This window comes from Prionailurus bengalensis, chromosome A3, assembly GCF_016509475.1.
Source record: "Prionailurus bengalensis isolate Pbe53 chromosome A3, Fcat_Pben_1.1_paternal_pri, whole genome shotgun sequence".
NCBI classification, from domain to species: domain Eukaryota; kingdom Metazoa; phylum Chordata; class Mammalia; order Carnivora; family Felidae; genus Prionailurus; species Prionailurus bengalensis.
Genome location: NC_057354.1, coordinates 132,909,334 through 132,931,332, shown reverse-complemented (window position 1 = coordinate 132,931,332; position 21,999 = coordinate 132,909,334). Strand labels below are relative to the sequence as shown.

The window sequence follows — 21,999 nt, the reverse complement described above, 5'->3', positions numbered from 1 at the left end:
TGTGGAAACTAGTCTTTGTCACAAAGAGTTAAATGGCTATGTGAGGGTCACCGTCTATATTTGCTCAAAAACTCGAGAGTTTTGTTTCAACTTCACGATTACACAGGTAAAGTGAAGGCTGAAAATCATTTCAAAACCAAAATTGATCAAATAAAAACCCAGCTTTTTAACGCATTGAAAATTTGCCTAAGAACTAGAAAATCTTTCATGTTTCTTTATAAAGCCACGAAAACTTTCTTCTATAAAATCTGTTTTGCATTTATTTCTTTAAATGTTTTTACTTATTTATCTTGAGAAAGAGAAACAGAGAGTGCACGCAGGGGAGGGGCGGAGAGAGGGAGAGAGAGAATCCTAAGCCGATGCGGGGCTTGAACTCACGAACCGAACCGTGAGATCATGATCTGAGCCGAGATCAAGAGCTGGATTCATAACTGACTGAGCCACCCAGGCACCCTGAAATATGTTTTGCATTTAAACGATGCTGACAGAGCTTTTAAAAAGAATTAAATCTTCATCTTGTACATTTAGTAAAAAAAAAAAAAAAAATTCTTCTAGAAGCTCAGGCAAAATGTCTCACCACACAATGTATCGCAATTACAAGTTGTGGCAACAAGGACACCTCTGGGGGATGAATTTCAGTGGGCTTTGCACCAAGTTTCTGGAATGCAACAATACAATCCACCTGTTCGGGTAGGCAGTGATTTTCAACTTGGGGCTGGATGTACCATAGTGGGTCGAGAAGTCAATTTAATGGGTGTGAACTTATTACGTGGATGGGTGGGGGGTGGGGGAAGCGAAGGAAACTGGAATAGGATGGGAAGAACAATCGCAGGGAGCTTAATAGGTTACAGTTTGTATCACTTTAAAAAAAAATTTTTTTTTAACGTTTATTTATTTTTGAGACAGAGAGAGACAGAGCGTGAGCAGGGGAGGGGCAGAGAGAGAGGGAGACACAGAATCTGAAACAGGCTCCAGGCTCTGAGCCGTCAGCAAGCACAGAGCCCGACGCGGGGCTCGAACTCACGGACCGCGAGATCGTGACCTGAGCCGAAGTCGGAAGCTTAACCGACCGAGCCACCCAGGCGCCCCAGTTTGTATCACTTTTGATACGCACGTGTTCTGGGTCACAATGTCAAATGTGTTTCTTACTGCGGGGCAAAGTAAGAAACATTTGGAAACCAGTGGAGGTAGAATTTAGGAAACCCAGAGAGGCAATAAAACCAGGGGAAAAGAAAAAGCAGAGCCCACGCTTCTCAACTCGATGTCTTGGGTTTTATTACTTTGAAGAAGCAATCGGTTGTTCTCCAAAAATGATGGCGGGGTAGAGAGGTAGGAAGGAGAAAAAAGATCAGGACTGACAGTGAACTGGGGACTAAGAGATTCAACCAGAGCAAAGGCTCTGAATCAAGAGTGAGCTTGGTGTGCGAAGCACAGAAGTTCAGGACGAGGGGAGTTGAGGGGAGGAAGCTCACTCTGGCCCGTAGCTTTGCTTCCTAATTCAGGGAGGAAACAGAAGCAATTCAAGGGAGTGCCCACCAGCTTCCCTCTCCCTATCTGCCTATCCGTCACCTACCTACCTGAACTTGCCTGTGTATTTCGCCTTCTCTCTCGTTACAATCTGCCCGCGTGTCTATGCAAGGTCACTACGTCTATCTATGCACCACACCCCATTCCCTCCTTTGCTACTGTGCCGATTCTAAACTACGTCTACGCATTCCTTGTAGGGTGGCCCAATCTAGCAAATAAAGATATAGGTCATCCATTAAACTTGAAGTTTGGATAAATCACAAGTTTTTCACGTAAGGATGGCCTATCCGATGTGCGGAACATACTCTGAAAAATTACTTGCTTATCTGAAATTCACATCTCACCAAGTGTCCTGTATTTTATCTGGCAGCCTTACCGATGCTCCTTACGCTCAGAAGACGGCACCTAATCGAGTTGAGCGGGGGGTGGGGGGGTGGGGGGTGTACTTCGCGACTCTTAACAAACGGAAGAAAGCGAAGTGTTGACGCATGACCTCTGGCTCCAGGTGATGCTCGAAAGCATCGTGCCCTCCATCTTGGTCTCTCTCACGCTTGATCTGTTGCTCCGGGGAGTTAGCTACCAAGTCCTGAGGACACTTCAGCAGCCCCATGGAGAGGTCCAGGTGGCGGGAAACTGGGACCTCCTCCTGCAACTGTGTGTCTGGGTGTGGAAGGGATGTGCCCTCCAGCCCAGGTCACGCCTGCAGCAGACGACGGCAGCCTCGCCCTGCATCGGCACCACCCAGCCAGGCTGCTTTTGAATTCCCGACCCACCCAAACCGTTAGGTGACGCTGTTATTTTAAGCCGCTAAGCTTTGAGGTAACTTGTTACACAGCAGTAGATAACTACTACACTTACTGATGCTGTCACTCTGGAGATGGTCCTCTCCGCCATCATCACTTTTTCCTTCTCCTGGATGATTCCCAGCAACTTGCAGACGTGCTGGGATTTCTCTCGTTTTAAAGAAAGCCGTCTCTTGATCGCACACGTCCTATTTTCTGTTCCCGTATGTCCCAAAACTCCAAGTGTTGCCCACCATCCCTCCTTCTGACTCCCTTTTGCCGACTCCCTCCTGAACCACTCCAGTGAGGCCTTTCTGCCCTGAGACGGCTCTTGCCAAGGGACAATCGCCCCCTGTGGTATTGAATTCAAAGTTCCATCTAACTCAACTATTCATTGAATACAAATGTATTAAACAGCGACTATGTGCCAAGCATCGTACTACATGCTAGATATACAGCAGTGAACAAAACAGACCAAAAAAAAAAAAAAAAAGTCCCTGTCCTTCTTCAGGGTACATTCTGGTGTGGGATGGGGGTGGGGGACAAACAATAAACAAACAAAAAAAAAGCAGCACAAATATTTATGGATAACATAATATCTGGAATCAAAATCTTTCAAAGTAATGGGGCCAGCGGGTAGGAGTTCACGGTGAAATGACATCAGATCGTTGTCAATTACTGAAGCTGGGTGATGGGTATGTATGGGGAGCCCATTAAGCTGTCTTCTGCTTCGGTACATGTCTGACAATTTCCATAAGCAAGTCTCTTACAAGCACACCGTATTGGGTATCCACTGAGGTGTGCTGGGGGCAAGGGCGTGACCATTTATTTAACATCGGCTGGCTGCTCCCTGAGTGTGACACACATGCCAATGGCCGGCCGAGGAAAAGCACTCCAAGCACAGGAAATGCACCTGCAAAGAGAACGCATCTGGGCTTAAGGGAATGCCCGGAGTGTTCTAGAAGCAGCAAGGGCAGTGCCACGGTGCCCCTGCCTGTGCACTCACAGGTCAGGTCTGTGCTGCTCGTGGCGGCCGGAGGACACACGGTGTGGGTCTCGCGCGAGAGATGAAAACCCACACAACTGTCTGAGGAACTTTGTAATAATTATAGTTGGAGGCCTACCAGTACACTCCATAAACAGTGTGGAAAAGAACGTCATTAAGGGTAGCCCAATTACGTTAAAAAAAATATCTGCTTCTGCTCTTAGGACAGATGGTGAGTCCCACGGATAGAGCTAAAACAATAGCCTAACTAGAGAACCGAATTCTCTCAAATCTCAGAATAAGAGATAATCTCAGAAAAAAAAAGAGAGATAATCTCAGAGAAAAGAGATACAGAAAAAGAACAAAAAGCAGCATTGCCATTTACAGTGCTTTGCTACACGCACGGGTGTTCCAGAAAGTTACCTACGTACGTCCTTTGAAAAAATAAGTTGGGTTACACTTATCACAGATGTGACTTCTTAAAAGGTTCTTTCCGTAGAGTTTTAGGCATAACCATCAATAGGGGAAGAGTCAGATTATGGATCAACCATACAGTAAAACAGTCTGAAGTTTATAAAAAGCAATGAAGTACATCTCTCTGCATAGGTCCGCACTTGAGAAAATCAGTTCTAAAAATCAAGCTGAGGAACAGCATAAATAGTATGACCCCATTTGATTACCAAAACAAATGTGTATATAGCTGCTTATAAGACGGAAGAATATTTGAAAAGATGTGTCTCAGGAGTGATCTCGGGGGATCAGATGGGACTAACGTGTTATAATGGGTACAGGTGACTTTGATACAATTCTTTTTTTTTTTTTTTTAATTTTTTTTTCAACGTTTTTATTTTATTTTTTTTTGGGACAGAGAGAGACAGAGCATGAACGGGGGAGGGGCAGAGAGAGAGGGAGACACAGAATCGGAAACAGGCTCCAGGCTCTGAGCCATCAGCCCAGAGCCTGACGCGGGGCTCGAACTCACGGACAGCGAGATGGTGACCTGGCTGAAGTCGGACGCTTAACCGACTGCGCCACCCAGGCGCCCATATACAATTCTTTTCTAATAAGATTTTGTAGTTGGGGTATAACATGCATACGGAAAGGTGTACCAGTCGTGAGGGTAATAGCTTACCACCCACGTTAAGGGGCAGAACCAACCAGAGCCCAGATGCCCCATCGTGCCCACTGTGTGCCCATCAATTTCCCCTTTCACTTTCTTTCAAAAGGGGCGCCTGGGTGGCTCAGTCGGCTAAGCGTCCAACTTCGGCTCAGGTCATGATCTCATGGTTCATGGGTTCGAGCCCCACATCAGGCTCTGTGCCTGGAACCTGCCTCGCAGGATTCTGTGTCTCCCTCTCTCTCTGCCCTGTACCCGGTTGTGCTCTTTCTCTCTCTCTCAAAATGTAAATAAACATTAAAAAGAATGTAAAAACCCCACATTTAGGCATCAGGTCAGGGATATTAGAGACTGAGGGGTATCTGGAGCAGGACGAGGGGAGAAATCACCGCTCAGTAGCCCCTGGGACGGTCCTGGTGTGGAAACCAAGCCCCCATCTTTAGGCTGTGCCCGGCTCCCTAACGCCCTGCATGTACTTCTCTGGTGGAGACCCACAACGTAGGGCTGGGAAGTAATCCATCACAAACCAAACAATTACCAAGTATGAAACCTGCATTCCGAAGAAGGGAGAAGATTGTGGCAGGTACTTGAAGAATCTCAACCCGGAAGAGAGGGGGCTGTTCTAAGGCCCCGACAGGGGGGCCCCGGGGCCTGGAGGGGGCATCTGTACATCGACCTGCTGAGTAAGTTTTCCCTGAACACCCGTCACAGATCCCTCTGCCCTTTCGGGGATCCCCCAGGACAAGAGCTGAGCGAGGGGCAGCCCTGCCCTGGAAAAACCTCGGTATTAAGAACTCGGCTGAGTCCACAGGGACGTGTGCAGAGGTGAGGGAAGGGCGGCACTCGCGAACCTCGCCCCATGCTCATGCTCACCTAACACAAGCACCTCAGTGAATTCCCACAAACGTGAAGCACCAACCTCATTTTATAGGAGGGAGTGAGACTCAAAGAGGTTAAATAAACAGTCAAAGGCTGCCGAGTGGGTGGGCAGCAGGGCCGGGATTGAACCCTCGGTCGGGCCAGCTCTGTGGCCAGCGCCCCAGCTCCTCGCCCCGGGGAGGCCCCGGCCCCCCATCTTAGAAGAGCCCCCACGGCACACTGGCTCCCCACCCCCAGGGAGTGTCCCCCAAGAAGGGAAAGAGAGGCCTGGGAAGGCCAGGTATAGGTGTGAAAGCACCCGGCCCCAGGAAATGGGTCTGCTCAACCCCCCGGGGGGAAAACCCGCAGCCAGCAGTGTCCTCGCCTCACTTCTGGAGTCCTCTCTGAGGAAGTGGTCAACGTGGGAAACAGAGAAAAGGAAGTGCAGAAAAGCTGAGGCCCCTTCCTTCGGGAGGAGGTGGTTCATAAAAGGGGTTCAGGGGATAAAAAGCCGGAAAAGGAGAGCAGTGGCTCCAGGGATGGAAACGGGTGAAGCCTCTGCTCCCAGAGCACGAGCTGGGCTGGGTGCGGGCAATAAATAAGACTCTTGTCTGGCGAAGAGTCTGTCCCCACACATAAACCACACGGACACGCACCACAGACACATTCACCACAGATACACATACACACAACACGGACTCACACGCCACAGACAAGGCACCTTTCTTCCTGGAAGCAGACCGCACCTCTCGGGCCTCAGAAGCGGACACCTGTCCGCACAGAAGCAACAGAGATGGGATGGGGACGGGGGATGGGCCAGGAACGTGAGCCGGGGAGACCCGGAGGGATAAGGAACCGTGCAGCAGGAAGGCGGGGAGAGTGGGCTAAGTCCGGGGCCCCGAGGCCAGCTACACACTCTGCAGCCTGCTGCCCTCAGCACGTTCCACCTTCCCTTCGTGCTCACAGCATCTTCAGAAAGACTCTGTCATTTGCGGGCCAAAGAGCCCCCGTTCCAGCTGTGCATAAAGAAACACGCTTCCAAAATCCCACGAATACCTGAAAAACTAGGGAAACCAAATTTCATTTTCAAATTAATTCAAAGAACGGACCTGTCTCAAACGAGCCATTAAAATGCAAGTATTTATTTTTACAAATGTTTTCTCCAGCCAGTGTCTCTCAAATTGCACTTAAGAAACAAACAAAAAAATCTGTACTCTTGTGAAAAGTTAAAAGAATAACCAGTAGCTTCCGTTTCCTGTCTTAGGTTGTTATTACCGCTAAATTATATTCTCTTGGTACACGAACGTTTTTTTAAAAGTCCCAGACTAACACGCGTCCAGCCACGAGCGTCCGAACGTCTGACCGCGAAGCCGGCCGGCACCCGGGCACCGGGTGGGACGGGGCGGGTCGCCAGTGAGTGGCAGCAGGTGCCGCGGGGACGAAAGTCCCGGGACCACGAGGAGCCTGCAGTTTCAGCCCACAGTGACTTCCCATCTCGCGGCACACGTTTCACCACGTGGAAGAACCACCACCTGCTCCACCTGATTAAAACCCGGGGAGGACCGACTGCGGCAACCACGACTTACAGAGGGCAGCCTGGGGGCGACGCACTGGCCGGCGGGGGCGGGGGCGGCTGCGGAGTCTGACGCGGAAGCACGGGGACAGGCCGCCATTCGCCCTGCAGAGGCACCAAGGGATCACGGGAACCTCCGGAGCGCGCTCCCCCGTCTGCAACGCACCCCGAGGGCGAGCGGTCCGGGCGCTCCCTCCGCACCACACGTAGGGTCATTCCCGATTCAGTGAGATGGCCGTCCCCGTCTGTGTCTTGACTTCAGGTGACCGGCTGAGCGACGCAGTGTCTTCCTTTCCTGTCGGTGCAGTTTCTCGGCCTCTTGCTGCTTCTTCTGCTGTTCAGACTGAAGGAGGAAGAGAAGTGAGAGAGAAGGAAGGAAAACCCCAATACCCCCTTTACAGAAAGGGGACCGGCAGACCACCAACGGCCACAGCCCCGCTGCGGGGCTCTGGAAAGACTGCCCCCGGGACCCCGGGGCACGTGGTCTGGCCCCTGGACTCTGCCCCTACAATGCTGCCCTATTCGGAAGCCCAAAACACGTATTTACGTGGCCCCAAACCCAAAACAAAACAACACTTACAGGTACTAACGGTGTATTTCAACCCACCCACGATTAATTATCATCCGCCAGAACTGGTTCCAAAGATTCTCCGGCTGTTTCCGAAGAGTCAAACTCCCCTCGGAAGCCAGAGATTTGCTACCGTTAACCACCGACAAAGGCTGGGCGGACAAGTGGCCTGCGAGCTCCTGGCGGGCCGGGCGGGCCGAGCGGGCCGACCGCGCCGCAGGCGCCCCGGCCCCCGGGAGGCCCACTGCTTTCGGCGGCACTTCCTCGACGCAGAATCCGCAGTGGAGGGAAGAGCCGTGTGGTTTCCAAATCACACCTGACGGGCCCGACGGTACCAACTCTTGGATGCAAAGCTCAGAAAATATTCTCAGCTGGTGGGACTGCACAAAAGGGAAACTGAGAAAGCGCTGCCGGGACCTAATTTTTCCGAGTTGAAAAGCGCCGCCTTACAGACACCTACGAGGCTTGCCTGACGGTGGCCCGTGTTGCTCTCCGCCCCGAAAATACTCCTCTGTGTCCTGCTCCTCAGGGGAAGTCTCTGTCCTCACCCCCAGCTGGCACGACTCAGTACTTCCCGACCAGAGCTGAGAGGTGAGCGAGTGCTGGGGAAGCAGAGACGACCCGAAGCGTCGATCCCCTGCTCTAGGAAGCTCCGAGACGGGCGCTCCGAATGAGTCCCCGAGTTCTCTTTCTGATTCCCACTGTTTCCTCAGAGCCCATTCCAAATCAATCCTGCCGCACGTTCCTGTCCCGTGTGTCCCGAGCTCCTCCGCGCCCACCGTGCCTCTGCTCCGGGCCCCTTCGGCCCACTACTCCTCGGAAAACAGCCACACTCAGTTTCTGGAAATACAAACGGTCAGTTTTCTGCTAAAACCTGTCAACGGCTTTCCACGGTTCCACTTAGGTCCGAGGAGAAACCCACGGCCTACTCACAAGGCCCCGCAGGACCAGGCCCCCTGTGCTTCCGGCTACATCTGACGCCACTCCTCCCGGGATCCCGTTTGACACACGCGGGCCCTCGTCCGCACCCTCGGGCGTGCCCGACTGCCTCCCTCCTCAGGCAAGAACTCTGCCTCGGTGGTACCCTGAGCCTGGAGCCCCGCCTGGCCCCTCGGGGCTCTCACCCTGCACATCGCTCGCCCTCCCCGGCCCCCATGTGTGGGTCAGGCCCCGGCGGATGCTCTCACCGCACTTCTGTCTTCCGCCGGGGTCCCCGCCACCACCATCGTGATGGAACTGGGGGCGTGCTTCTTTCGACAGACTGAGAACCGGAGAGGCGAGGACCACATCTGTCTCGTTCTGTGTATCCCGGGCACACACCCCAGAGCGGATATCTGAGACGCACTTGTTAACGGTAAGCTCAGAAAACCCGAGGGAACCCGCCTACCGGCACACCAGGTAACAGGATCAGGACCCTTGTAGAGTCAGTCAACACTGGGCATCTAATATTTTGTTTCTTCATGTTAAAAAGAATCCCCGAAAGTGTCTCATCCAAACAATTTCGGGGAATGATGAACCAAGTAAAGGTAAACAGGGTGCGCTGGAGCGTTTCTGCAGCTTCAACACGGACGTCCGTCCCAGGCGTTTGTTTCCCTATGGGTCTGGCGGAAGAGCAACCTTCCGGGAGCACCTCCCTCGCCAGCTGCACATGGCGCGGGGCCCGGCCAGGCCTTCCCCACCAAGGCAGGGGCCTCCTGAGGAGTCTGTAAGCAGCCACGACTGCCCCACAGACGGAGCCCCATCCAGAAAGGGACCCGCACCAGCCTCTCTCTGAAAGGCCGTCCTGGAAGACGTCCACACCACGTGACCGGCCCCTTATGATCTATGGGCCAAATAGCTCATCTCCACGTTTTCCTCTCCTGCTCCATCTCGGTCCTGCCCCGGCTGCTCTCCCACAGTCACCAGCAGGCCGGCCCAACGAAAGGGGGGACACGGGCGCAGGCGAGACCACACGGAGCAGCCTCGCCAAGGATCCGATGAGGGAGGAACTACGGTACAGGAAGTTCGAAAACTGGATTTGGGACCTAATCCTACTTTTGCCACTATACAATTTTAAATAATGTGAGAGCATGAACTTTCCCCTTCCATTCTATTCACACATTAGGAAGTATACATGAGGGGCGCCGGGCTGGCTCAGTTGGTAGAGCACGTGACTCTTGATCGTGGGGTCGTGAGGTCGAGCCCCACATCTTGGGCAGAGTTTACTTTAAAAAAAAATGGGGCGCCTGGGTGGCTCAGTCGGTTGAGCGTTCGACTTGGGCTCAGGTCACGATCTCAATGGTTTGTGGGTTCGAGCCCCGCATCGGGTTCCGTGCGGACAGCTTGGAGCCCGGAGCCTGCTTCGGATTCTGTGTCTCCCTCCCTCTGCCCCTTCCCCGCTCATGCTGTCTCTCAAAAATGAATAAACATTAAAAAAAAAATTTTTTTTAAAGTATATATATAAATCTTGGAAAAACTTGAGATTTTACCTAAATATATCACACACCTAGTAGAGAAAGAGATTTCTATTAAAAACTACACAGATTCCCTAATTATTCCTAAGTAAAAATGAGATTTAAGAAGTGAAAATTTGGTTACTCAAATGACACAACTGGCATAAATCAAATATTAACTGATGCATCCCCCAAAAGAGTTTCACAGCCTCTGCTTGACTCAACCATGGGGCCATTTTAGGTATTTCTTAGTGCTTTTGTTTTTAGCCAAAAAAAAAAAAAAAAAAAAAAAAAAAATAGTAATAACAATCATAGTCATAATTTCAGAGCCATCCTATTTTCATTTTCGCACGAACTGTGTAAGCCCCAGACAGTCAGGACTTTCCCTTTACAGGGAGACCAGGGACCAGAGACCAGAATGAGCCCAGTGACCCAGACACCACACCTGCCGCCCTGTCCCCCCGGGGACCCCGGGACCCGCCTGCCTCTGCCTCGGCCAAGCTGTGTGCCTGGCCTGGACCCAGGAACCCAGGAACCCAGGAGGGGCTGTGGCTGCGGGAGAAGTGCTAGAGCGGGAACACGGTTCCTCCGAGGGGAAAAGCCTGGGAGGGCAGTTCTGAGGTCAGACACACACACACACACACACACACACACACACACACACACACACACGTAGCTCTCCTGGAAGCCTATTTTCCTTTCTTGAATGAAAAAAACATAACACTAAAAACTTACCCTCTTTAACGTGAACGTCAACTGTTTGCTGCCAACTGTGGTGTCTGATATACTCAACGTGCCATTTTTTGCCTCAAGTTTCAAACGATCTTCAAGCGTTTTACTGTGGGAAATTTAAGAGAATGATACGTTAATTAGCATTACGTTTTGATTTAGCATTTGAAACCAGTTTTAATGAGCACTGCTCACATGGAGAAAATCCTTTCCCCTTGTCGTCAAGACAGAAAATGGCATTCATTTAACACAACCGCGGGAAGAATTAAGGGCGCTCAGCCTTTGCTCACACCCAGTAGATACGCGGTAAAAACAACAGCTGCCCAAACAGCCACGAACTTAGTATTTTAAGTGGTGGTTCCAAATAGATTTTCAATGATCGCCGCTTATCTTACTAAATCACATTTCTGAAGCCAAGATCCAAGGAGCACTATTTCTGAAGCCTGTAATTTCCTGTAATGGTCAGCGGCACGTATGCTTCCGAAGCATTTCGTATTTAAAGCACGCACAAGGCAGGAGAGCGTTTCACTCACCTCGTCGAGGGAGCGGACACACAGGTCAAGTCTTCCAGATCAAGGCGTGGAGAAGGGCCACGCGAATTCTGATTTTTCCTTCGCTCACCCTTAGCTCCCTGGACTACACTCACCACCCGTCTCGAGAACAACCCGAACCGCGAACCGGTCTGACTACAGACGAGGGCAAATTCTATCCGATTCAGTCTACTCACTCACTGCTATTTCTCCAGGTGACTTTTCCTTCCAATTTCTTACTTGAATTACTCTTCCCGAAGCACTTTACCCCAAATGTAAATTTTGTTTCATTTCTTGATCATATATTCCAAACTTTTCTAGAGTCTCTTTCCGTACTTCCTGCCCCTGTTACGGTTTGCCGTGCCCCGTAATTCTCTGTCATCTGCATAATTAACATCGTTGTGCCCCGGCTTTACAAGCAAGACGTTCCATTTGTATCTTGCACATGTAACACTTCATCGCATGTTGCTGTAACGTTTTATTAGAAAATCACAACACCGGCCCTTTTTGTTAACTTGGTTCAGAGGGGGAAAAAACTGCGTTAGGCTTAAAGACAAAAACTTCCCGTAAGTTTTAATATTAGCTCTAACGCCTGGAGAAACGGCAAAGCGGCAACACCCTCAGGTGCCTGTGATGGAAACGGGTGCGAGGAGCAGAGGAAGAAAGAAGGCAAGAACGTGGTTCTCTCTTCTATTCCCTCCTCGAAAAAAGTAACCACACTTCCCTTTCAAGTTAATACTGAACGACCTGACTGAATTGGAAGACGGCTGAACCGGGTGCAGGGTTTTCTTTTTCCTGAAATACGATCTTCATCACTAATTACTGGGCAGAACACTACTCTGAAACGCCCCGTAAGATAAAGCGATGCTCCTTTGAAATTCTGAAGGAAACGTTTGATGTGCACACCACGAGAGATTTATCTCCAATTTACGACTGGTAGTGATGTACGAAACAGGTCTTCTTTACACAATTTGAGACGTGAAGTGGTTAGCATAAAAGTGGCACTCTTTTCTAAGCAATAATGTTATTAAGAAGCACTTTTAAAGTACTTTTCATCTTCAAAGCGCTCTACAGACGAACTAATTAATCCTTTCAACATCCCTGAGACACAAGTATGTATCCTTTATAGATGGCGAGAAGGGAGGTGAGAAGCTAACTGGTCGCCCCAGGCCACACAAGGACTCAAGTCTAAAAGCCAGGATTCCGGTTTGAGAATTTCTGGTTTCCAGGAGTGTGCCACGCCAAACCCGATTTGTAAAGTTTTGTGTAGGAAATGTGTCCACTGGGTCTCCTGAAGGACACGCTTCCACACGACAAACGGAACGGAGCTAAGATCTAGTTTACTTTTTTTTTTTTAACAAGAATCCCGACGTGAAGCATACACGGACTCCAGCGTGGATGGGAGTGATGTCGGCCTAAGCACATTCCTCGGCCTGTTCGTGCCGTTTTCTGTTCTTTCCTTTCGTGGCTTCTGAATAGCTCCGGAGCCTTGGAGACAGGGTGGCACACGGAAAACGCTAATTTGGGCAGAAAGTGACTTTTCAAGTAAATTGTGGGCAATTACTACTCTTTTAAGAATGACCTTATTTCCTCCATGATAGGGTCTATAAATTCTGGTTTCCTCTCAATGTACTTTCAATGTGCACTTGTAAAAACTTGTTCTGTCTGGGCTGCTTGGAAAGACAAGCGGAGTTTTAGAATGAGCCGTGGCACAAGATCAGACACAGGCACTGAGCGTGCAGATTTCTACATTAAAGCAAGCGCCCCTGCCCTCCCTTTGAAAGTCAGTTTACGGTACGTGGCTCTAACCAGCCATCCCTAAGCCAGCGCCTTGAGAATGAATTCAGTCAGAGACGATTCAAGAAGCAGACACCTGAAAACCATCTACTATAACAGAAGCACAAAATGCACAGGGCCACACCGTGTGTCACCAAGAAGTAAGGTGAAGAATTTCAGGGGAAAAAAGTTCACTGTCCCAAGCTGAACAGCCCCCTTCCCCCCGCCCCACCAATGTGTGGGGACTGGTGAGGGAGACAGATGTGGGCTTTTAAAGGTTGAAAGAAAGAAATTACTCAGCACAGGACAGACAGGGCGATGAGGGGAAGAACCAGAATTCTCAGCAAGGCGATCTTTAAAAAAAAAAGGGGAGGGGGCACAAAGTACAAGGGGAAACATCAGATATTTATTGTATGCCCCAGAACTAATGCACCTCAACTGAGTTTTTATTTTTTTTTTAAATTTTTTTTTTCAACGTTTTTATTTATTTTTGGGACAGAGAGAGACAGAGCACGAACGGGGGAGGGGCAGAGAGAGAGGGAGACACAGAATCGGAAACAGGCTCCAGGCTCCGAGCCATCAGCCCAGAGCCTGACGCGGGGCTCGAACTCACGGACTGCGAGATCGTGACCTGGCTGAAGTCGGACGCTTAACTGACTGCGCCACCCAGGCGCCCCTCAACTGAGTTTTTAAAAATCACTTTGTGTGGAGGCACGTTGTGTTAGTTAGTACAGCACTGAGATGAGTTAACTCAAAACAAAGGACTCATTCCTCCACAGTCTACACCAAAGGGAATAAGGCGGCAGCGGAGAAATGGAATCTACAGATAAATGGCAGACGTTACGTACTCTGCTTAGAACAAATGACTCTGACAGATACTTACAGAGACCGTATGTGTTGTTGAAAACGGTCTGATGCTCTCTGTCTGCAGGTGCTCCTTCGAGGCCCCTATCTTCGCAGATGTGAACCCTGAAGTAACCAGGGTGTCTGGATACCTCATCTATCAGCTTTGTTCAACTTTAAAAAGATTCCTAACGTTCACTGTTGTTGTCGCAAGTGCGGGGCAATAGGCACTCTGGTAAGAAGCAAAGAGCTCGAGGCCTTTCTTGAGGGCGATATGGCCGTATCTATCGCATACCCCTTTTGATCCAGCAAGTTCCATGACTAGGTCATACAGCCTCTAAAGGAATTCCCGCACGTGTGTATATATTTATCACCATGAAAAAGGGAAGAGAAAAGCAAGGAACAACCTAACCATCCCGAATCCGGGAATGTGACCCATGTGATGGCCCCTCCACCTTATGAAAGACTGACGCAGCTCTAGGTAGGCCTACGCGTACTTACAAAGAAACATTTTCAAGACTTCCTGCTGCATGAAGTGAGAAGTTCAACCGCCATGTGATTACAGCAGGGCCCATTCCCGTCCAGGAAAAAGCTAACACTGACCACGCGTGAGTGACAGCAGTCACCTCCGGGAGGGAGTGTGGGGTCAGAGGGAGATTCGCCTTTTATTCTACACTCTTTTTAAGTATCACAATGAAAATGTGCTTATGTATCACCTGAGTGCCTATCAACTTGAGTAAGATTCTTTTTACCAAGTGCAACTTTGGAATGAAATCACTTTCAAAGTCAGCTTTAAAAAATGCTTGTATTAAACGAAGAGCGTGTGTCTTCCGCTCTCATCCACGACCAGTGAGGGAAATGAGCTGGAGGGTCCGTCCACAAAGCGGATAAAGTCGTAGGTGTGATAAGCGGCTTCCCAAGAGCTACTACAAGCACCTGGCGAACAAGGTGAATTCCTCCAAGGCAGGAAATGTCTTTGAAACCTTTGAATTTCCAAGGCAGACCACAGGCCGGGTGCTTCAAAGAACACTTTCCTACTGAAGGCCCGCCTGGCAGGGAATATGTATTCCCCCGAGGGGAGGGGGTGAGGAAGCTGTGCTCTAGGAGCTCCCCCCTGCAGGCTCCCCGTACCCCCTTCCAGCGCCTCCCATCACCCCGCCTCCAGAGCCTCCCCGAGACCCTACCGCCCCGATCACCAAAGTGTGGTGCGCCCAGACCCCGGCCCGGGGCCAGCAGCACGAACGCCCCCACTTTCTAGCTACAAACCTGACTGTTGCCACCCATCCCGCCAGCCTCCCCTCGGGTCTTTGAGGAGGGACCCCCTGTCCTTTCTGAGGCTGTCTCCTTAAGCCGTGCCCTGGCCGCTTCCTCCTGACTGCTCACTGAATTCAGCTCTGTCAATTTACTTATGTCTCTTGGGTCACTGTGTGCTTGCCAGTCAATCCCCACCCCGCCCCCACTAACACATTCTGTCCCTCGAGCCTAAAAAACCTTTCCCATTGAGTTATTGGCTTTGACTCCTTCCTTTTTCTGCCAAACTTCTTGGAAGAATCATCCATATGCACTGTTCACAATATTTATCATCTCCATTCATTCATCAATCAATCGCAATCAGACATCTGGGCCGATGCCTCCGAAACGAGTCCCGGCAAGACATCTCCCTAACGGCCTTTTAAACCTCCGGCTCGCGGGCCTCCTGCCCCATCACACACTCGCACCACACCCTCCCCACTCGGCTCTCTCCGGTTTTCCTCCTCCGTTTCTGAAAACTACCCGGTAATTTTTACTACCTACCTTCCCCTTAGCCTGTCCTCCGATCGGAACTCTTCGCCCTCGGCTATTGGTGTGTGCGGTGCCATCTCTAAATTTACACGCAGCGTTTTGCTTCCAGTTGCATTTTTCCAAAGAGAGGCGGATGGTTTTTATCGTGGACTCAAGAGAAAACCTCCGTTGCTCCCAAGGGGCTCCATGCGTCACCCTCGCCGCGCCCTACACGTTGGTCTTCCTCATACCGCGACCGCGGTCTCGATCACACGGGAAAAGCTGGGGTCTCAGCCCTGTGTCTCGCCCCCCCCCCCCCCCATTTCCCTGTCTACTGAACATTACCCAGAGGACACCTGGGCACCGCACACTTGACGTGCGGACACCCAGCTCAGTACTTCCAGCCTGCAACCCGGTTTTCGTTCCGTATTCTGAATCTCAGCGGTAACACTGCCACACGGTTCAACATCGCCCGACTACTCCTTCCTCCTTTGCCATTAAATCAGTAACGGAACAACACCGTGGCATACGCCCATTTTCCTGTCTCATTCTTAGACGGTCTGTGAGTGCCGTGGCTCGAAGTCGGCCCGGTTCTCGCTGCCCCCAGTTCAGGCTTCATCACTTGTGACTGGGATACTGTATAGCCTGTTAGCTGATCTTGGGGGCCCACTTACTCCCTGCCTTTTCTCCCTAAAACTGAGATATTTCATTAATAGTTTCTGAGAAAGAGGGACTTTGTATTTTTATTTTCTACAACAAACACGAACTGCTTTTACTGTATAGAAGCATGCACACCACGGGGTGGAGGGGCTGGAAACAGATCTGATGGTGTTAATCTTAGCGTCCCGACGTTCCCGGGCTCCTGTGCTCGGGCCGGGGGGGGGGGGCCTGTCTGCTGCTCCCCCCGGTCACCCTCCCGCACCATCACGCTTCTCTCCGTTTCCACACAGCATTCTTGTGCCGGCACGCCACTCCTCCTGGACCAGCATCCTTCCCACCCTGCTTTGGGGGCTCATCTTTTTGCCTTTCAGAAGAGCAGTTTCGCTATGACTTCTTGTTAAGACTTCCTAAGTCTCCAAAAGTTCAATCCCTTTCGGTCTTCCGCGCTTTCCGCACGCCTCTTCACGGCTCACGAAGGACCAGCTAGAATGTGAAGGCTCCAGGACGCGAGCTGTGCCTTGTGTTTCCATCCCCCGGCTCTGGACTGCACTTTGCTCACACTAGGCAGGCACTCAACGAACATCCGCCTGAAGAATGGGCCAGGAGAGAGGCTGATGGACGGATGAATAAACACAACGCACAGCACACCGCAAGGCACATAAATGTGTGCCGACAGACATATGTATCTATCTGACGCCGTGTCACTACGCCAAGCGAAGAGAGGGACTCACTCAAGTACCGAGTTAGGACTCATCGTTCACTTTTCCCTTCACAGAAGCAGTTTTAAAGCCGGGCAGGTCCGAGTGAACACTGAAAACACAACATACTCAGTTTTGATGCTGTGTTTTATTGATTGCCTTGTGGTAACTGAGAGAATAAACGGAAGGCGTTCGCTTTGGTGTTCTCAAGGACAATGGTTCAATGCTTCATTAAATAATACTAAAATATTGCAAGTTCGGGATCTGCCAAAATGATCCAGTCAAGACTAGAACTCAATAAGCAGTTTGTGCCAAAACACCCAGCCAACTACAGGCTGTTCAAACCAAAGGGTTATTACTTTCGGCTACGGGACTCCCCTTTTAAGCTCATGGAGTCCTATCACTTACATAGTTCTCTACTCAAAAAAAAAAAAAAAAAAAGAAAGAAAAAAAGAAATGTTTACTTGCAGTGTATTAACCTGGCTATTACTTATCCACTAAATACTCCATCTCGTTTGTTTCTCACATTAATGTCCTGCTACAACCCACAGGCAGAGCAAAAATGTCAAGAAGGTTTACTCATGCCTCCGGCCCCAAATCACGACGTTGCCAGGCTTACGCTAGAGACCGCCGCTCCCAGGTCTCCCTGGCCGGTGGGCTGGAGTAAATGATTCTTTCTCAGCAGCCCTGGCGAGGGTAACTCCCCGAGATGCCCCACACGTGGCCAAGGCACAGAAGGTCCCCTTCCACCAAGGTTCATCAAGTGCTTACTTGGGTCTAGTACTGACTCAGAAGCCAGCAATAGAGTAAACAAAGCGAGACCAAAGCAGCAGATGGTCTAACAAAGAAACTTCCTCCCCGGAATCGGAACACTACGAACGGCTAGCCTTCCTCCCGCTACTGAGGCGGACCCCAGGTTAGATGCCCGAGAGTAACAGGGACGCGGGGCCAGGCTGCACGCGCCGCCGGCAGGGATGTGAAATGCAGCGGCTTCCTTGAGAAACCCCGTGGCAGCTTCTCGGAAGGTTAAGCATCACGTTACCACGTGACCCCGAGGAATACAGCCGGGAGAAATGAAAACACGTCCGTGTCAAACCTGGTACGCAGATGTTCGCGACGGCATCATTCCCAACAACCGAAAGGCGGAGCGACCCAAACGTCCGCCACCGGGTGAACGGGTACGCGGGCCGGTCTAGGCACACGCTGGAATATTATTTGGCGAGAAAACGAAGGAGGTACTTGCAGATGCTACAGCACGGATGAACACTGGAGACGTTGCGCTAAGTAAAAGAAGCCAGACAAAATGCCACATCTCGCGTGGTCCCCGTTACCGGAAATGGCAGAGCAGAAAGCGGACAGCGGTCGCCCGGGGACGGGGTGGGCTGCGGGCAGGTGGCGGCGACTGCCACTGGGGGGTGGGGGTCTCCTCTGGGAGATGAAAACGTTCTCAAATGAATTGTGAGGATAGCTGCACAGCTCAGTGATTATACTAGACACGGGTGAGCTGCACGCTTTAAGTAGGTCAACTGGATGTTATGTAAATTGTATCTCAAGGAAGTTGTTACCCAAAAAAAAAAAAAAAAAAAAAAAAAAAAAGGCCAGTAAAGATATCTTCAAATGATATCAACCCTATTACTAGATTCTTTGTTCACCAACAGATCTTTTGTTTGTCGGAAGCGGAATTTTGAGATGCTCCTGGATTCTACGTTACAGGAGTCCCTTAACATCCGGTGTCTCAGACGCTCACTAGAAGTTGGTGAGATAAACAGGACTAGCCAGATCTCCGTTCCAGAAACAATCCAGCCTGTCCAACGATGTCCTCTCCACCCTTTCCCTACTTCCTGCCTCTGAAAAACCACATTTTCCAAACGGGAAGCCAGGAGCTGGAGAAGTACAGGTACGGAAGTGGTACTAAGCCGAGCCTCACACCTCGCCATGTGGCTCCCCCCCCCCCCGGCCCCCGGCGGACTCCCCACACCTTTGGGGTCTTCTTTCGAGATCACCTATCACGACCATCTATCACACTTCATCTTACACATTAATACTCAGCCCAAGAATCCTCAGAGCAGAGACTTACACAACTTACAGCTCGTACACAATCTAGAACTGAGGACCTAGCTTGTTCCTTACTTAGACACAACAGAAACTGTCCTATAATACGTACAACAGAATTCTGTTGTCATGTCCTACAACAGAAACTGTCCAAATAACACCCTTTTTTTTTCCCATGTTGACTTTTTTATTGTGGTAAACTATATTCACGTTGCTGTGCAGCCATCACCACTATCCATTTCCAGAACTTCCTCACCACTCCCGACTCATAAAGTGATTTCTCCCCATTCCCCCTCGCCCCGGCCCCTGGTAACCACCATGCTACTGTCTCTATGTATTTGACTATTCTAGAATATCACTTTTGCTCGTCTCTCAGCTGTCTCGCAGAAGGCTTAAAATTTCTGCCAAAGTGTCCAAGTGACTTTTTCAGTGATCAGGTAAGCTGAGAGAGGGATAAATATAACTGCACTTCTAATTAAAAAAATAACTTTTTTTTAAGAGGGAAAGAATGTGTTCCCTGTTAATTACCACTGTACAGAAGACTACTGAACTGCGGGGCAGAGAATAAAATGGATATTTGCAGGCTGGGGAAACGGGGGAAAAACAAGGACAACAAAAGCAATGTGACTTTTATGGTGGACAAGTGTTCTCACTATCCTGGCCACTACCCAGAGGGCTAGACCCCGGGTCTCACTGTATGTAAACACCACCCCAAAAAGCTGTTAAAAGTCATCTCAATAAAGACAGTGTTACTTCCCCTCAAGCCTTATGGCGCTTCCCTGACATTAACTGACATAACATCCAAAGATGCAAATCCACCCTTGGGGCGACAAGGCGGAGAGGAAAAGGAAAAGCAAGGCCCCCGGCCACACGGCCAACTCGGGGAGGCACCACCGAGAGCGGGCAGCGTTACTTACTTCATCAGCTTCTGCTTTGTGGCAGAATCTTTGAAGCTCCTGAATTCCTCGCCTGCTTTGATCTCGTAAAACTGGGGCTTGAGGACCGTCTGCCGGTCCTCCCTGAGCTGCTCCTGCCGCTTCACCTTTTCCTCCTGGTGCAGAAGTCTGCGCTGCTTCCTGACCTCTTCGACCCAGTCTTTTTCATCATCCGAACTCTCAGAACTTTCTGCATCACTTGGTTTTCCTTCCGGTTCTTCCTCCTCTTCCTGAAAATAAAAATAGTAAGCAGCAGCTCCTTTCCCCTCGCCAAACCCCGACCTGTTCTTTTCTGGTGACCAGCAGTCGCCCACTGGGATACGTGACATCGCGCGCATTGGAGAAAAAGGCCTTTCGTCAAAGATCGACTTCTAAGCTGAAGGTCAAGCAAATTACATCGCAAGGGTCTGAAAGGCTCTTCTACCTCGCACAGAAAACTCTATTAACGAAACACGAGTAAACACAAGGACAAGGAGTACGTTACTTTTTCGTGAAGTTCTTGTTGCTCTAAGAGTCTTAGTTTCTTCTTCCTTTTTTCACTAATTTTTGAGACAAGTGGATTCAAAAGCCTAAATTCTTCACTCTCTTCGTCCACCTGGAAGTCAGGGTTCTCAAACATAACTTTAAATCGATCATCAGTGAGAATATTAGGAAGGCTCTATGAGAAAAAGAATGCAGGAATGTAAAGTTAGTATGAATAAAATCTGACCAGAAAGATGGCCTAAAGATATTTGTCAATTATAAGTTAATAAGCTGCACAAGGCATTACTTTAATTATTAGGGAACTTCTTTAGAACTCGTTTCCAGAACTTTCTAACTGCCCTTGGGTTTTCTCTCCTACTCACAAACAAATTCTATTAATCCATTTCAGACGGTATGTATTACTTGGCCATTCAACATAATGAGCTAAGAATAAACCTCTTTGGCTTAACTTTATGCTTAATATATTGAACAGAATTTTCCTCAATTACCATTTTTTTCATGAACAACACTCTTCAAGGAAATACATGTTTCGAAACACAGCTTTTTAGGCAGAGCTACTATACTGAAATAAAATTAGTGACTCTTCCAACTTCATTGAAAACTGCGAAGGGAATAATACTAATAATACTAAGAAGAATTAACATGGCGGGAGCTGCCGGTCAAAGCTTCCTGACTCTGAGTGATTTGGAAACACAAGGGAAGCTTCCACCTCTTAGAGGATGGCCTCCTCATATTTTCCGTAGGCCACTGAATTGTTCACAACGGACGCAGAGTAAACCTGACACAATAAAACTGCTATTGAGACTCATATGAATAGCTCAGGGTTCTGAACAGAAACTTTTCTAGAACGTATTATAAACGTATCTGTTCATGTAAACAGAAGACAATCCTCTACACTCAGGGCTCTCCTATAGTTTTTTATCTTCTATAGGTTTGGAAACCAGATAAATCAACCTACTGAATACGGTCTGTAAAGTAAGTAGCCCGAACGTGGGCCGAATAGGCTAACCCATTCATGGCGGGTGGAAACAGCTGGGTTCTGGGCGTGGTACGTAGAATACGGCTACACAAAAATCTGCCAAATGGTGAGATGTTGACGGACTTTGGCTGTTTGTTCCTGGTGGGCACCTAAAATCTGATAAACGCTTAACCTAAATTTCTGTGACACACTGAATACATATTTAAGATATACCGAACAAGTCTTCCCTGATTAAATATCATTTCCAAGACAGATTTAGGTTCAAGGAAGAAACAAAGATAGGTAAGATCCAGTTCCTCATCCCAAGGTAATCTAAGGAGAAACAGAAACACAGTAACAGAAACAAAAGCCTGGACGCCGCAAGGCTCCTTACGAAGGATGCTAGGCAGAGCTGCAAGTGCTCGGAAAGCGAGAGGTAAAGGGTAACTCCCAACAGGAGGCACGTGAGAAGGGTTCATCGGGGATGCGGCAGACGGAAAGCCGAAAGCATCTCCAGCCCACTGAGGAGTGGTGAACAGTCTGATGACACAAGAATAATGACAGAATTTGGAAAAGCATGTTTTGATCAGGCCAGACTGTAACGGAAATCAACACTGTAAGACCGTGCCCTTTATTCTATAGGTGAGGGGACTGCTCGGGAGGGGAAGAGGGGGAGGAGGAAAGAGGTGACAGAGGTGTGCTCCAGGACCCCTGGGTGACAAGGAGAATTCT

At 49.6% G+C, this 21,999-nt stretch overlaps 1 protein-coding gene across 1 annotated transcript in view; it reads right to left on the bottom strand.

Annotated features, from left to right (window-relative positions):
* Nucleotides 1-6,207: 6,207 nt before the first annotated feature.
* NOL10 (nucleolar protein 10) overlaps nucleotides 6,208-21,999 on the bottom strand; it is a 90,357-nt gene continuing 74,565 nt past the window's right edge. Inside the window, exons 18-21 of the mRNA XM_043604542.1 lie at nucleotides 20,311-20,484; nucleotides 19,809-20,056; nucleotides 10,578-10,680; nucleotides 6,208-7,185 (exon numbers count right to left, since the gene is read on the bottom strand). Coding sequence (XP_043460477.1) covers nucleotides 7,066-7,185; nucleotides 10,578-10,680; nucleotides 19,809-20,056; nucleotides 20,311-20,484 — 645 coding nt within the window. The 3' untranslated portion in view covers nucleotides 6,208-7,065. The remainder of the gene's footprint in view (nucleotides 7,186-10,577; nucleotides 10,681-19,808; nucleotides 20,057-20,310; nucleotides 20,485-21,999) is intronic.